Genomic DNA, 16536 nt, shown 5'->3' with positions numbered 1-16536 from the left:
GTGTGTGTGGGCATGTAGTACGGGTGGTGGGCTGAGGCACGTGAAGAACCAGCCTCTTGGAGATCCAGACAGTGGTATGAGATAGAAAATGTTGTTGATGGTGATTGTTTTCATTTTCGACCAGCATACAGGTCTTTGAGAAGCCCTTGACTTTCTCCTCCTCCTTGTCTTGTTAAAAAGGGATTAGAGTCCAATTAAGTCCTTTAATCCCAAGGTAGAGATTCATGTTTAAAAACAAGATTTACAGCTTTAAAAAAAATACATCCGTGCAAGTTGAAGTTTGTCCTTTCAAGCTGCCACCTGCCCGGTTCCAAAGAGTGTTTTCAGCAGAATCCCCAACATGCAGTTGTTCTTAATTACTTTGCCTCATACCTCCAGTCCTTCATCTTTCAAAGTACCCTCCAACCTAAATAGCCACATGCTGTTAGAAGTACTTCTGTTTCTGGATTGCTACAATCGCCCCTTGGTGTATCTCTCTTCATTTGGCAATTCAGTGATTGGGCTGAATAATAATAGTATTAACAGCTAATGCTTACTGGGGGCTTAGCATGTGCCAAGCACTGGCACTGAGCACTTTCCTGTATTATCTTATTAGGTACTCCATATAAAAACACGCAGGGCTGGCTTTGTGTGTGAGTGTGTGTGTGTGTGTGAGTGTGTGTGTGTGTGTGTGTGTGTGTGTGTGTGTCCATGTGACACATATAGTCACATGGGGCTCTGTATTGAGAAGGGCCCTTCACTCGGTTTAATGCTCTGCTGTTGATGTATCAAAATTCTTTAAAAAATTTTTTTTAACATTTATTTATTTTTGAGAGACAGAGAGAGGCAGAGCATGAGCAGGGGAGGGGGAGAGAGAGAGAGAGATACAGAATCTGAAGCAGGCTCCAGGCTCCGAGCTGTTTGTTAGCACAGAGCCTGATGTGGGGCTTGAACTCTCGAACATAAAGACCATGACCTGAGCCGAAGTCGGACCCTCAACCAACTGAGCCACCCAGGGGCCCCTTGAAATTCTTACTCATTTTTGAGCAAGGGGCCTGCATTTTCACATTCCACTGGGCCCTGCAAATTATGTAGCCAGTCCTGAAAACACCTAGTAACCCACAATTTCTCTTTCCCTCTTTTCCTTCCTTTCCGCATGATGCCTAAGACATTGTCAGAGGATAGAATGGAACAGTGAATCTCTAATCATGATGCCAAAACTCTCTCTAGAAAATGGGTGCTATTGTCTCCTGGGAGAGAAGTTCTTTATGGGACGGGAACTATGTCATGGCTTTCAGCATGGGAAAGCACAGTGTCTGTGAAGATCTCGCAAGTTGTTTAACTCCTCTTGGCCTCAGTTTTCTTATCTATAAAATGGGGAGAACAGTAATAGTACCTAACTCAAGAGGCTGGTTCAAGGATGACATGGAATCATGTGTCTACAGCTCTGACATATAATATACACATTAGTTGTTATTAGTGCATTATGGATGCTCAGCAGGTACTAAATATCCAATACTGTTTATGACATGGTGTGCATCACCTGCCTGACTCCAAGGTGCCCTTATCCCAGGGGTTTGTTTCCTACCTGCCCCACAGAGCTGGGAGGAATATCTCCTTTTTCCGTGTGCTGGGTGATCACAGAGGGGTTGCTGGAGCTGATGAGCACTGGGGTGCTGATCTCCACCATATGGCGCCCCGAGGGAGAATGGACCATCCTGTTGAGAGTGTTCAAAGCTGTTGTGATAGAGAACTGCCCGGGCCCTTTCCTCCTGGACCCAGGGCCCCTGCGGAGGGTGGGCGTGTTGGCTGCTTTGCCTTGGGAGGATGAGGGTACCAGAGACAGGTTCTTTGTGCGGACCGATTGACGGCCTTTGTTCTTCTCTAGGAGGTGTCTTGCAGTGAGGTTGGGCTGAAAACACAGAAGGTCCATGAGAGGTTAGTCTTCCTGATCTGGTGTGAGCAGCTAAGTCCTACCCAGGCTAGTCTGAAGCGGGTTCGGATGCCGCCACCTCAGCCATCACTCTTTGGTCAGCTTCCTCCTTTTATCGATATGTCCCAGCTACTTGGCTGCATCAAGAAATTCCGACAAGTCTCTTGCAAAGTAGATATTGCTCTCCTTCCTCACTGAGGTCTCCAGGGGTTAAAAATAAGTCATGATACTCTTCCCTGATCGGGAGCACTCTTCCTTTACCCATTTCTCCCAGGCACACCCTCCCCTTTTCCTCCTTCACCCACTCCTGAATGCCACTGCGTGGGCTGCAGCTTCTATCCTTTTCCACCATGGCACTTTACACAACACACTGCAATCATTTCCTTCCCCCACTGCACTGTTAGCTACCTGATGGCAGCGAGCTCATACATGTTCGTCTCGGCCCTGTCCCACAGTGGATGCTCAGTGAGTCCTTGTGGAATCACGCATGGATGGACTTGGTCAGGTTTTCTCATTTTATAAGCATTTGAACCATAATGTAAATGTATTTGGGACTTTGAATCTTTATGCTACTTTTACTACTTTCTTTAAACACTTTTAACTCCTCACATTTCTCTCCTGTTCCATGCCCCTTAGTCTCTCATATGCTGGTGTATGGAGAAAGAAAAGAAACGAAAAGAAAAAACATAAGTGCAAGCCGTGATTTGTCGAGTTTCCCAATTTCTTTGGTGCAAATACCTACCAATGGTTTAACAACTAGCTAGCAAAATTCCTGAAAATATAAAAACCAGCTCTGACAATCTAGTACCAGCTAGGTCTAGCACAGCCACCAGCTGTGTTATATTTTGGGTTCAATTCCTTTGGAAGGCTGGAATACATGGACAGAGTTGTCCTCCAAAGCCATGTGTCTCATTCCACTTTACAGATAAAACTATAAAGATAAAAGGGAATTTGCCCATTTAAGAACGTTTTAATGACAATATGCAGATGATTAACATAGCCAAGATAGAAAATTTTATTTTATTTTTAAATGTTTATTCATTTTTGAGAGAGAGGGAAAGAGAAGGGGAGGGGAGGGGCAGAGAGAGAAAGGGACAGAGGATCCAAAGTGGGCTGTGTGCTGACAGCAGCCGGCCCATGTGGGCTTAAACTCACAAACCATGAGATCATGACCTGAGCCTAAGTCAGATGTTCAACTGACTGAGCCACCCCAGGCGTCCCCCAAGATAGAAAGTTTTTAAAGAAGATACAATTTCTACCTCACGAAGCTTGTAATACTGTGAAAAAGAATCATTGAGTAGGGGAAGGGGCATTACTATGTCCAGTTTATTTTATTTATTTAAAAATTTTTTAAAAATATTTATTTATTTTTGAAGGAGAGAGAGACAGAGCATGAGTGGGGGAAGGGCAGAGAGAGAAATGGAGACACAGAAGCTGAAGCAGGCTCCAGGCTCCGAGCTGCCAGCGCAGAGTCCACTCAGAGGCTGATGGGAGGCTCGAACTTACAAGCTGTGAGATCATGATCTGAGCTGAAGTTGGATACTTGACTTAATGAGCCACCCAGGTGCCCCTATTATGTCCATCTTATGTATGTATGTATGTATGTATGTATGTTTATCTTTGAGAGAGAGAGACAGACAGAGCACAAGTTGGGGAGGGGCAGAGATAGAGGAAGACACAGAATCTGAGGCAGGCTCCCGGCTCTGAGCTATCAGCACAGAGCCTGATGCAGAGCTTGAACTCACAGACCATGAAATCATGAGCATGGCCGAAGTCAGATGCTTAACTGACTGAGCCACCCAGGTGCCCCTATTATAACCACTTTAAAGATAAAAGGGCTGTGGCCCAAAGGGGTGACTTATAAATGGCACAGCCAGCAAACAGACAACCAAACAAGAAAATATCAGACAGAAGTAAGTGCTTTGACGTGATAAAGACGGGTTGGGGGAGATGCCTACTTTAGATGGGGGTGGGTGGGTCAAGGAAGTTCCCCTGAGAAGGTGGCATTTAACTGAGACACAGATGACAAGAAGGAACCAGCTGTGTGAAGATGGGGGTAAGAACATGCCAAGCAGAGGAATTATAATCAAGTAAAAAGATCCTAAGGAGGGGGAAAAACAGTCTGAGAAAAAAGCAAGAAACAGAAGCTGGAATGGAGTGAGGAGCAGGTGGTAAAGAGACCACAGAGACAGGCAGGGGCGGGGTCACAAAGGTCCTGGGAGGCTCAAGTTTATTCTAAGTGTAAAGGAAGCCTTTGGCAGGATTAGGTAGAGGACTGACACAATCTGATTTCTGCTTTTAAAAGCTCATGCTTTGCTTTGGCAGTTTCTTACAAAGCTAAACCCACACTTGGCATCTGACCCAACCATCTCACTCCTAGGTAATTACTGAAGAGACAGGAAAACTTATGCCTGCTCAGAAATCGGTATGCAAATGTTTATGGCAGCTTCACTCGTAGCTGCGGACAACTAGAAACAACGCATTGTCTTTCACCTGGTGCACGGACGGACTCTGGCACATCCATGCAGTGGAATGCGGCTTAGCAATAAAAAGGGAAGAGCTGCTGATATACCTAACTACATGGATGAATCTCCAATGCTTTGTGCTAAGTGAAAGACGCCAGACTCCAAGGCTACATGTTGCAGGATTCCATTGCTATGACATTCAGGAAAAGGAAAACTATAGGAGCAGAAACCAGATCAGTGATTGCCTGCTATTGGGAGTCAGGAAGGGGCTGACTACAAAGAGTCAGCATGTTGTTGCACTTTTTGGGGATGTTGGAACTATTCTAGATATTTTTTTTAATGTTTATTTATTTTTGAGAGAGGTGGGATGCAGAGAGAGACAGAGAGACAGAGAGGATGCGAAGCAGGTTCCGCACTGACAGCAGACAGCCCAATTCGGGGCTCAACTCACGAACTGTGAGACCATGACCTGAGCTGAAGTCGGACGCTTAACCGACTGAACCACCCAGGCACCCTGGAACTATTCTGTATCTTGATGGTCGTGTGGGTATACTGGATGCATTTACCAAAATGTATAGAAGTGGACCCGAAAAGAGTAAATTTTGCCATATGCAAATAAAAACAAATACATAAAAGTTTAGACTTTTATGTATTTGTTTTTATTATTTTTTTTGTTCAGAAGTACCAGCGTACCAGCGTAGAAGTAGGGAGACTACCTAGGAAGTTACAGAAGTTGTGTCGGCAAGCTCTGATGGCAGTGTGGGCTCGGGACAATGTCTACATTCCCCAGAGCACCTATCCCTCCATTGTTGATTTAGTAAGAGGGCAACATATACTCTTTGAGTTGAGTGAGTAAAGTTCTTTATGGTCATTCACAGCTAGAATGAAATCAATTAATTTTTTTTTCCTGCTTCCTAATTGTTCTTTTTCCCCTGGTGAGCAACACCTTCAGTGTTTTCATCAGCAACATTGACAAACGGCTTTGTGTGACTCTTGGTCTGCCTGTGTTCCGCCAACGTGATTAATAGCTCGGTTGGGGAAAGACTGCACATCTCTTAAATTTGTACCCACTCGTTTGAAACAATATCCTTGAGGTTCATTGGGCTGAGCAAGGTTCACATAACCCAGGCAGGCCTCACTGGAGAAGTCCTGACAAGAATGGGTATAAGCTCAGCATTTGTTTTACCACCTTTTTATTCAGGTGTAATTCAATAAATCAAGTGATGCATTAACAAGAAAAATCCTGTTTATGCAAAAAAGAAAAAAAAAAAAAACCAACCCATGCCACTCTTACCAGAAAGCTTTCCTTCTTTTCAGTTGCTTTGCATGGCACTGATAATTCAAAACTTGTTTAAAGAGTTCTTAGCAAGTGCTAGTCTTAATGAAATGACTGGAGTCAAAATTTAAGTACTGCTTTAAAAAGCTCAATTTAGATTTCAAGTAATTTTTGAAAATCAGGTTTCCAGATTAGAGCAACCACTTGATTATCTTTTTCCCCTCCTAGCAATTAGGAGAACAAACGAAGCAATGGCTAGTTTGATGATAATCTTGAGGGTTCTCGTAATCACTAATTTTAGAGGTGAAGGGGTGGGGAGAGTGTCCAAATGAATAATCATTAAATGTAGAAATTTTCGAAAAAAGAGTACCAAAAATGGGTAATAAAATCAATGGTGCTTTTTTCCCCCCAGAGCTATGGAGAAGCTTCTTGAAATTATGCAGGGGACCACGCAAGCTCTAAAATGCAAAAATGTAAGCACCTCCTATGTATCCAATTTGGTATTGATTGTAGCTGATCTCTGTCCTTGGAAATTTAACCACTGTCTCCCCATCACTGTAATTGTCCCTCTTTGGTAGCGGCTCCACCACTAACCTAGGCACATAAAGCAGAAAGTGGGGCATGCATTCTTGACCACTCCCTCTCCCCTGTTCCTCACTTTTGTCAACCTCCAAGCCCTGTGGATCTACCTCCTAAATGGTGTTTGAATCTGTCTACTTGTTTCCAATTTCCCGGTCCAAGCCACAGTCATCTTCCAACGGAGCCATGCGCCAGCTTCCTAACTGGTCTTCCTGCTTTTTCCTCTCTCCTCCTCAAATTATTCTTCTTACTATAGCCAGAAGAGCAGACTTTAAGAAATCCAAGTCTGGGGGCACCTGGGTGGCTCAGTGGGTTAAGCATCTGACTTTGGCTCAAGTCATGGTCTGGAGGTCTGTGAGTTCGAGCCCCGTGTCGGGCTGTGTGCTGACAGCTCAGAGCCTGGAGCCTGCTTCGGATTCTGTGTCTCCCTGTCTCTCTGCCCGTCCCCCAGTCTTTCTCTCAAAAATAAATATACAACAACAACAAAAAGAAACCCAGGTCTGATGGAGTTACTGTGTCCCTTAGAATCTTCCAGTGGTGTCTACTGACTTCTGGATCAAGCCCAAACTTCTTACCATGTGGCACAGACCACCATACTTATCAGATGTTCCTCGTGCTCCCCTGTACTTCTCAGCTGCCTTGAAGACAGGTGGGGCTAGGGGACTGGTTCAGGCCCACGGGCCATGAGTGGAGTGACAAGTGTCAGTTTTGAGCTGAGGCATTTGCTGATACACAACTCAATCCTCCTTACTCCTCCCCTGCTATGAAGACTGGGGAAGTCCATGTGCTCCAGATGGCAACTACAAGGTGGCCCAGCCTCAGTGTGGGTTTCTAGAGTGACTATGTGAGCACAGCTTCCCACTGTTCTGTGCCAAACATGTAATGTGGGTGAGAAGTAAGTTTTTCCTTGCTAAGTCACTGGTGGTTTGGGGCTATTTATTACCATAGCATAACCTAGTTCATCCTGATGAATACAGGATGATTTATAAAGCCCTCAGTGACCTGTCTCCCACTCACTTCCCTGGTGTGTCAGGTTACTGTCTTACTTTCTAAGCTCCAGCTCTAGTATTCTTTCGGTCCTATGGATACACTACGATTCCTCAACCTGCCAGACTTTTGATTATGTTACCTCCACTCCCTAAAACACTCTTCTCTCTGTGCTTACCTACATAACTCCTATCCATCTGGGTGATCTTGGCATACAAGGTATTTGCTGACCTCCTTCCCAGGTCAGTTGCACATCATTCCCTCCTCCCCCCATTTATTTCCCTCCCTTTCATTCTTTGCATCATTCATCACACTTAAAAATTACTTGATTAATGTCTGACTTTATAGTCCCTGCAAGTAGGAACCCATTATCTCTTTGTATCTTTAGAACTTAGCATAGGACCTGACTTAGCAGGTACTCAGTGAAACATTAGTTGAGTGATTGAATATATGTGTACAGGACAGGGTCACACTGAATGGTTTGTTTTCTTTTCTTTTTTTTTCAATATATGAAATTTATTGTCAAATTGGTTTCCATACAACCCCCAGTGCTCATCCCAAAAGGTGCCCTCCTCAATACCCATCACCCACCCTCTCCTCCCTCCCACCCCCCATCAACCCTCAGTTTTTCAGTTTTTAAGAGTCTCTTATGCTTTGGCTCTCTCCCACTCTAACCTCTTTTTTTTTTTTTCCTTCCCCTCCCCTATGGGTTCCTGTTAAGTTTCTCAGGATCCACATAAGAGTGAACACCTAAGGTATCTGTCTTTCTCTGTATGGCTTACTTCACTTAGCATAACACTCTCCAGTTCCATCCACGTTGCTACAAAAGATTTCATTCTTTCTCACTGCCACGTAGTACTCCATTGTGTATATAAACCACAATTTCTTTATCCTGAATGGTCTGTTTTCTAATTTTTTTCTCTTCATTTTTTTTTTAAGTTTTTTTTTTTTTTTTTTTTTTTTTTACAGAGAGCCTTTCTGTGTCAGGCTAGCCTGTGAGGAATAAGCAGTACACCCCTCAGGTGTTTGGAGAAGAAAGAGACAACTGAGTGTTCAACTAGTGGTTAGAAATTTTATGGAGAAAGCAGGTTTCTAGTTGAGCCTTGTAAAATGAGTGAAATTTGAACAAGTAGAGAGAATTGGGTGTGTGTGCCTGAAAGGGGCCTCAGCAAGATAAAAGGACTGGTAATGAGAATACTGTTGACTAGAGTTGGTAAGATGACCAGACTCTCTGGACCCTTCCTCTATCCTTCCCTTCCATTTTTCATCCCTTCAGCATCAAGTTAGAAGAGCTATAGAGAACCTTGAAAGCTTAGAACCTGCTTTGGCTCTTATGAATGAAAGAACTTGCCCTTTTTCTCCAACTCTGCCCCATTCTATTTTCACCCTGCCTTCCTAGAGGGTGGAAAACATGCCTTTTCCTTCTTTCATAGCTCCCCCATGCTCACTTTTAATGCTTTGTGCCTGGTAAGCATCCAATTAATGCAGTTAAACAATGAAGCCTCTCTTAAATTTGTAATGACCTGCCTCAAGCTAGGGTGAGGCTCAAGGCTAGAGAGGTTGGGAACTCCAGGTTATAGTATTATACTTGAGAAATAGGCAGATAGGGTCTAGTATGTGCTCTTGTTTTTTAAGGGAGCTTAAAAAACCTCCAGAAGTAATATATGCTTATTTCAGAAGATTTACAAAATACAGGGCAGCAGAAGAAAATGAAAATTATCTAGAATCTCACTATCTGGTGATCACCACTGTTAACAGTTTTGTACATATCGTTCCACCCCCTGTCCATTATATACACACATATTTATGAAGCTAGTTTAATATAGCTCCATTTGTTAATTGTGGCAAAAAACATGTAACAGAAAATTTACCGTAACAACCATTGTAAAGTGTACAATTCAGCAGTGTTGAGTATGTTTATATTGTTGTGAAACAGATCTCTAGGACTTCTTCACCTTCTAAATCTGAAACTCTATGCCCATTAAACTTTACTTAATAACAAATCATAAACGTCTTTTGATAATATACCAAATACTCAAAAATACTGAATTTTCTTTAACATTATGTTTAATGGGTATATATATATTTTCCTCACCATAATTAAAAAAACCGAAATCCTTATTGTCGGATGTTTAGATTACTTCTGGCTTTTCACCATTACACACAACGCCATGGTGAACACATATATCTTTGTGTACTTATTTGAATATTTCTTTACAGTAAACTGTCAGATTGATGCAACTGCTGAATCAGAGGAGATGTAGGTTTTTAGTGTTATTGACATGGGTTTCTTTGAGTTTGGGTATGAGACACTGCACTATTTACACTCCCATCAGAATAAAAAGGTCCATTTCACCACACACTTGCCAGAACTGAATGTTATCTTCTGGAATCTTTTCCTTGGAGACTTTAGTTACTTCTGAAATAAGCCTCATATCAAAAAGGAATTTCTCTCAGGCATCCCGGTGGCACATACATACTTCTGAGTGGGCGTGAATCAGATGTAGACTTGATACTCACGTACCTCTACAAACAAGATTGGGAAGATGCCGACTTTATCTCCTAACTTGCCTTCTGCCCAGTTCTCATCCACTCGGCTGATCACGGTGATGATATCGTCCTGAAAGAGAGAAAGTTTCATGGTCAGCATTTGCTCTCAGTTTTCAGGTGGTGAAAGCTTTTAGTGGAGAGCAGTTTGGAATCCCAGATGGTGTAAGGTACAAGAAACGTAACTCTTTCATAATTTATTTGTAAAATCTTCTTCCATAAAGGGCATAAGTATTGGGCCACCAAGACCACAGGAGGAGTAGAAATAATTTGGAGGACCAGTGGAATCCAATAGAAAATTTGGAAATGTTTCTAATTTTCAATCACCAGCAGATTCTGAGCTTTCATTTATATTAATCAGATGGAGAAATCAATATGGGAGCCACAGGGAGATAGATCTTTAGCTTAGCAAAAGGAAGAATAAATTTCATTCTAATTTTGAAGAATTTTCAGAACCTATTCAATTTTTAATGTATCAAATGTGAGGTGGCTTTTTATTCAAAATTTTCCTATTATAAAAGGTTATGGGGTACCTGGGTGGTTCAGTTGGTTAAGCATCCAACTCTTGATTTTGACTCAGGTCACGATCTCACGGTTTGTGGGATCGAGCCCTGCATTGGGCTCTGTGCTGACAGCACAGATGCTGCTTGGGATTCTCTCTCTCCTTCTCTCTCTGCCCCTCCCCTCTCCAAGATAAATAAATAAACATTTAAAAAAGGTTATATGAAGATTTGTAGAAACATTTGAAAATATAGTATGCAAAACAAAGAATTCTACCACAGTATATATACACTCATTGTTAACATCCTGATTAGCACATTTCCCAGCCAGAGTCTTCTCTCTGAGGATAAAACATACCCAAGTATACATATATATACATTGATTTTTAAAAACTTTGATGAAAACATACATACATATATAAAATAAAGTTCATAAAGTTTAGATGTAAAGCTTGATAAATGTTAACACTAACTATACGCACGAAACCCCCATCCAGATCAAGAGATATAGATCATTTCCAGCACCCACAAGGCTCCTTTGTGCCCTTTCCCATTGCCTAGCAAGAAGTAAGCACTATTCTGACTCCTAGCATACACACTCGATTCTGCCTCTCCTTATATTTCATACAAAAGGAGTCATGTAAGACACACTTTTCACTGTATACCATATCAGGAACACCTTTCCATATCCATACATGTTCATCAATCCAAATCTGAATATCCATCCACTGATTGCTCTGGCCTTCTGATCCATGCCCCTCAGCAATTTAGATGAATCAGAATCTAAGTTCATTACTGTATTATACCTTTTCTTACCTTTCTCTGCCCCATCACAATTTACAATTATCCATTTATAGGTTATGATTTCTTTAATGCCTGTCTACCCCCTCAGACTATAAACTCCATGTGTTCAGGGCCTGTGTCTGTTCTGTTCCTTTCTGTGTCCCTAGCACCCAATACAGTGGTTCCCACTTAGTAGTCATTCAATAAATTTCTAAATGAATGTGTGCATGCATGAATAAGTCACTGTGTGAGTAAATTGTACAATTTACTGAGATAGAAAAACACTAGGAAAAGAGCAGCTTTGGGAGGGAAGATTTTTGGTTTAATTTGGACATGCTGAGTTTAGGAAGACCATGAAATTTCCTAGTGTAGCCTAAGCCTTTCATAGCTTCCAGAATGGATCAAATCTTCTCTTCTGGTTCCTTTATCATAATTTTCCATTCCCATGTCTGTTCTTTCCACTAGTCTGTCAGCTCTCTGAAGGTAGGAACAATGATTCATCACTTTAATCCAGCAGGCAGCTTGGCACATGGATGAGCTCAATGAATGAACAAGCAGGTGGAGTAAGTGTCCCAGTTTGCAAAGTCCCACAAAGGGGCAGAAAAGGAAGATGACGCTTCCTGCCTCTGCCTTCTTCTGGCAGTGTCCCCAGGGCTCGGTGTTTAATGCCTGGCCCAAAGTAAATACTCAATAAATGTCTGTGGGATTGAACTCCCCTTCCTCTAAGTGTGATTGAAACACAGACTTTGCAGTTTGGGCTACAGAATGGCCTTCCTTAAGGGGCTCATGCTGAGGGGGCTCAGTGTTGAGTGTTGGACTCTTGATTTCGGCTCAGGTCTTGGTCTCATGGGTCATGGAATCAAGCCCTCACTGGGCTGGCACGGTGACTGGGATTGTCTCTCTCTGCCCTCTCTTGCGTGTGTGCGCATACTCTGTCTCCCTCTCTCTCACAAAATAAATAAATACACTTAAAAAAAGAGGACTCACTCTGAGGTGCCAAGGTAACAATGATCAGTATTTCAAAATATGGGGTACAGTGAGGTTATCGAGACTGAGGCAATCTGCAGCAAATCTCATTTCTGGTAGTGGTGGAATAAAAATGTTTTGCAAAAGAAAAGACCTTTCCTGAGCTGCTATACCAGTGCCACTTGTAGTATTGATGTACTTCTCATAAGCAGCGAAGAGTGAAAATCACCTCAACTTTGGCTTCTGTGAGAGAATTTGACTGTTTAAGGAATCATAAATACCGAATACAGAGAATTAAAGCAGTCTAGACTTTAGTAGAAGTGTTGTTACTTGTACATGTGAAGAATTTTCTGATAAAAAAAAAGGCAGAAAAAAATCTTAATTAATGTGCTTGGAAAATACAACTTGTAAGAGGTTAGTTATATATAAAGGTATAATTATGTTATTGTATGTGTTTGGAATGTTTTGAATACAGTGTTTACTATAAAATAGAATGTTGTAAAGAGTAGAATTAGATGCTCAGAACTTGGTCAGCAAGAATGTCCTTAGATAAAAGGGTAAAGAGGTAAGATTTGTAGTTTTGCACAGCACACTGTCAAAATGTATTTGTAAACTGTTGTCCACATATCTGTCTGTCCCACTACTCTGCCTATGGGCAGAGACTGGGACTTGTTCAGGCTGCATCTCCAGGGCTTGCAAAGGGGTGTTCAAGAGTGACGAGAATGAATGAATGAATGAATGAATGTGTGAATACCTATTTTTGTAATTGCAATAGAAAAGGTTTAAGGATTTGCATCAAATTCTTTAGTAGATTTCTCTGGCAACTTCCATTTAGTTTTGAATTATACACACACATGCTTTACATACATATGCACACACACACATATATAAACATTTCTGTGTAAAATATATATGTTTTAAAAATTAGCAAGTGTTAAAAACTCCAGGTTGTGGCACAGTATCTGTGTGGTCGCTGGTGACCTCCACGGCTGCCTAGAATTGTACCTTGAGGAAGCTCAGGCAGTCCTGGCTCTCACTCTTGTCTTTGTCTCGTAGGTCAAAATTGTAGAGGGCCCGGCAGAGTGGGGGTGGCTGGGGCAGCTGCTTGATGACTTCCACGGAGCTGGCTGGGAAGATCCCACTGATTCCATTGATCTCCCCCTGGTACCAGTTCTCATCCAGCTGTCTCCGCAGAAGGATGACATCTCCCTTATTAAACCTCAGGTCACCGGGATTCTGCCCTCGGTAGTTGCATAAGGCCTTTGCTCTTGGCACCTGCAGTGGCACAGACCAGTGAAATATGTACTTAGCTTACAGATTGGAGGGACAGAAGTATGTATAGCATTATTAACTGATTACTGAGCACTCCCTATGTGCTAAGTGCTGGATGTAGATCATCTTCTTTAACCTTTGAGATAGACATTCTTATTAGTCCATATCTAAGTAGGGCACCTGAGGCACAGAGTGGGTTAGTACCTTGCCTAAGGGGACACAGCTGGGAAAAGGCAGATAGTGGGTCTGAACTCAGACTATCTGATTTTAGAGGCCCTGTTCTTAATCACTCTGCAGGAAACAGGATTTTGGCCACAACTCTGTGAACTTGAGTGAGTCAGTGACTCTTTCTGGGGCCTGAATATTGATTTGGAATTCTGGCTTGACCTCTTTCCTGTCATGTGACCATGATCAAGTCATTTAATCATTCATAAATCTATCCATTTATAAAATGGGATAATAATAGAATATGTGCTTTGTCAGGTCAGTTGTGAGGACTACATAATACAATGTATTTAGCATATTGCTTGATACATAGTACATACTCCATAAATGGCATCTCTTAGAAATTTTTTTTATTACATTTCTTTATTTTTGAGAGGCAGAGAGAGACAGAGCGTGAGTGGGGGAGGGGCAGAGAGAGCGAGACATAGAACCCGAAGCAGGCTCCAGGCTCTGATCTGTCAGCACACAGCTCGATGCGGGGCTCAAACTCAAGAACCATGAGATCATGACCTGAGCTCAAGTCAGACGCTCAACTGACTAAGCCACCTAGGCGTCCCTAAATGGCATCTTTTATAATCATCGTCTGTAGGGAAAGGTTAATAATATCAGTTCTACCTACTCCTCAGTGTTGACAGGGAGACAACTGAGGTGAGAAGTCCCTGAAAATACAAAGTGCTGTATGAAGGGCATCTGGCTGGCTCATTTGGAGAAGCATGAGATTTTTTTTTCTTACATATTTATTTTTGAAAGAGAGAGAGATAGAGTGTGAGCAGGGGAGGGGCAGAGAGAGAGGGAGACACAGAATCCCAAGCAGGCTGCAGGCTCCGAGCTGTCAGCACAGAGACCTTTGCGGGGCTTGAACCCACAAGCCGTGAGATCATGACCTGAGCCAAAGTCAGACGCTTAACCTACTGAGCTATCCAAGTGCCCCAGAAACATGAGATTCTTGATCTCAGGGTTGTGAGTCTGAGCCCTATGTTGGGTGTGGAAATTACTAAAACCAAGCTTTAAAAAAGAGAGACAAAGTGCTATATGAGAGTGATTGCAGCATGATTTGTCCTCAGCCTTGTCTAGAAAGTGTAAACCTTGTGAGGGCTTGCATCATTAGGGAGCATTGAGACAAAGAAACATTTAGTCAGAGATCAGTCAGCACTTTAAAAAAAAGCAGCTAAAGAACTGTCAAATTAGTTGTCTATCCAAATAATTATTTTAGTGAAGTGCATTTTTTTCTAATTGAAACTGGTTTCTACACAGAGAAATGGCCTCACTCTCGTCTTGCTTGGAGTCAGTTTGGCAAACTAAAGGTTCTAATAACTTATGTTTAATAGCCCTTCAGGGTCACCTGCATTGTATTTTACTTTGTGCTTTCCTCAGCAGTGGGGTGACATAGTCCCCTTTCTCGGGGGGTGGTCTTGCTACTCATAAGGGGGTGTAAGCAGACAGTGTTCCAGTTCTCCAAGAACCTTCCGAGACCGCAATGTTACTTGAAAAGGTATTTCAAGCAGTTTAGGGGTAGAGACAAGATCTGAATAGTCCCTTGCTGATGGGATGATAGAGAAGTGCTTTTCTGCTGGTCCCTGGATACAGTAAAGGGAGCCTAGGGAAAAAGAAAACCACAGGAACACAGCTCATCCTCGGGAAACTTGGGGACACGTGAGCAAAGATGCGTGGGCTAGGAGGTTTAGCACAGCGTTATGGAGATTATAAACGGAACTGGTTGAATAAATTATGATACACCCACACAGTGGAAAACCCTGCAGTCATTAAAATTGATGAGAGAATCTATATGAGAATTACTCCTGATATATACTAAATTTAATAGAAGAGGTTAAAAACAGTTATGTTTTCATTATAAATGAAAACTAGGCTTTCCTTGTAAACACATACGTATATTTTTACCTTGAGAAAATGCTGGATGGCCAGACCAGCATTTTAAGAGTGATTATTTCTAAGCAGTGATATTTTTGAAAATTAAAAAATTGTTTTTCTAAGTGCTTAGCCATGCTTTCTAACTATTCTACAATGAAATAATTGTATTGTCTATTAAAATTGAATAGTAGAGGGGTGCCTGGCTAGCTTAGACAATAGACCATTTGGCTCTTGATCTCTGGGTTGTGAGTTTGAGCCCCATGTTGGGTATGGAGATTATGTAAAAAAGAAAATTGAAAAAAATTGGATAGTAGGAATAAAATGAATGAAACTGGGGAATGAAAAGTAAAAGGTATGAAAGCAATTTAGGAAGAAAATAAGCCAAGCTGAGTAGGATCCACAGATTATGCAACTACCTCTTTGGAGAAGTTTCTTATCTGAGAAATAAGCAGGTGGAAGCAGAATGAGAGCAGAGGATTTCTGAAGAATGATTTGAATCTGTTAGACTCCCTGGGCTGGGTATAGCAGGGAACAACAGTTGTCCCTCCATATTTTTTCTCCCAATTTTCCACTGTAAAATAAATCACATTTTGGGGGGTACATGGCCACCTGGAACGCTGATCACATTTGCCAGCCTCTCCGGACAGCTAAGTTTTGGCCAATGGGATATACGCGAATTTTAGGAAGTGTCGTTACTGAGAGAGATTGATTTTCTCTTTCCTTTCCTCCACTTTGCCATGTGGAATGCAGACATGAATGCTGGAGTTCCAGCTGCCATCTTGAACAGTGAGGATGAGGGTCACACTGAAAGAGGGAAGGAAGTAGTCTGGGTTGCAGAGCTGTCACACAAGTCTGGAACTACTTTCACTTCCAGATTTTTGTCTGGAAGCTAAATAAACTTCCGTCTTGCTTAATGCACTGTTAGTATGGATTTGTAAAAGAAAAGGGAGGAAGAATGAAAAAAATTAAGAAAAGAAAGAACCGAAGCCCTTTTCTTTGACTTTGCATAATCATGATAGTGTCAATAATTAACATTTACTGAGTGCTCCTTCCTACGGGCCAGGCGTTGTGCTCGGTACTCCACAATATATCTCAATATATCTTATTTAATCTCATGCCAACCTGTGATTAGACTCCCATGTATCAGAAGTTACA

General features: G+C 42.1%; 1 protein-coding gene across 4 annotated transcripts in view; it reads right to left on the bottom strand.

Annotated features, from left to right (window-relative positions):
• Nucleotides 1–16536, bottom strand: part of SH3RF2 (SH3 domain containing ring finger 2) — a 127062-nt gene that overhangs the window by 60464 nt on the left and 50062 nt on the right. For all 4 annotated transcript variants that reach the window (XM_030320690.2, XM_030320672.2, XM_032593130.1 and 1 more), the window contains exons 3-5: nt 13021–13290; nt 9744–9839; nt 1568–1891 (exon numbers count right to left, since the gene is read on the bottom strand). In XM_030320690.2, coding sequence (XP_030176550.1) covers nt 1568–1891; nt 9744–9839; nt 13021–13290 — 690 coding nt within the window. The remainder of the gene's footprint in view (nt 1–1567; nt 1892–9743; nt 9840–13020; nt 13291–16536) is intronic.

The sequence above is a fragment of the Lynx canadensis genome, chromosome A1 (assembly GCF_007474595.2).
Source record: "Lynx canadensis isolate LIC74 chromosome A1, mLynCan4.pri.v2, whole genome shotgun sequence".
NCBI classification, from domain to species: domain Eukaryota; kingdom Metazoa; phylum Chordata; class Mammalia; order Carnivora; family Felidae; genus Lynx; species Lynx canadensis.
The sequence above is the reverse complement of the archived record's forward strand: the minus strand, read 5'-3'. Positions and strand labels throughout refer to the sequence as shown.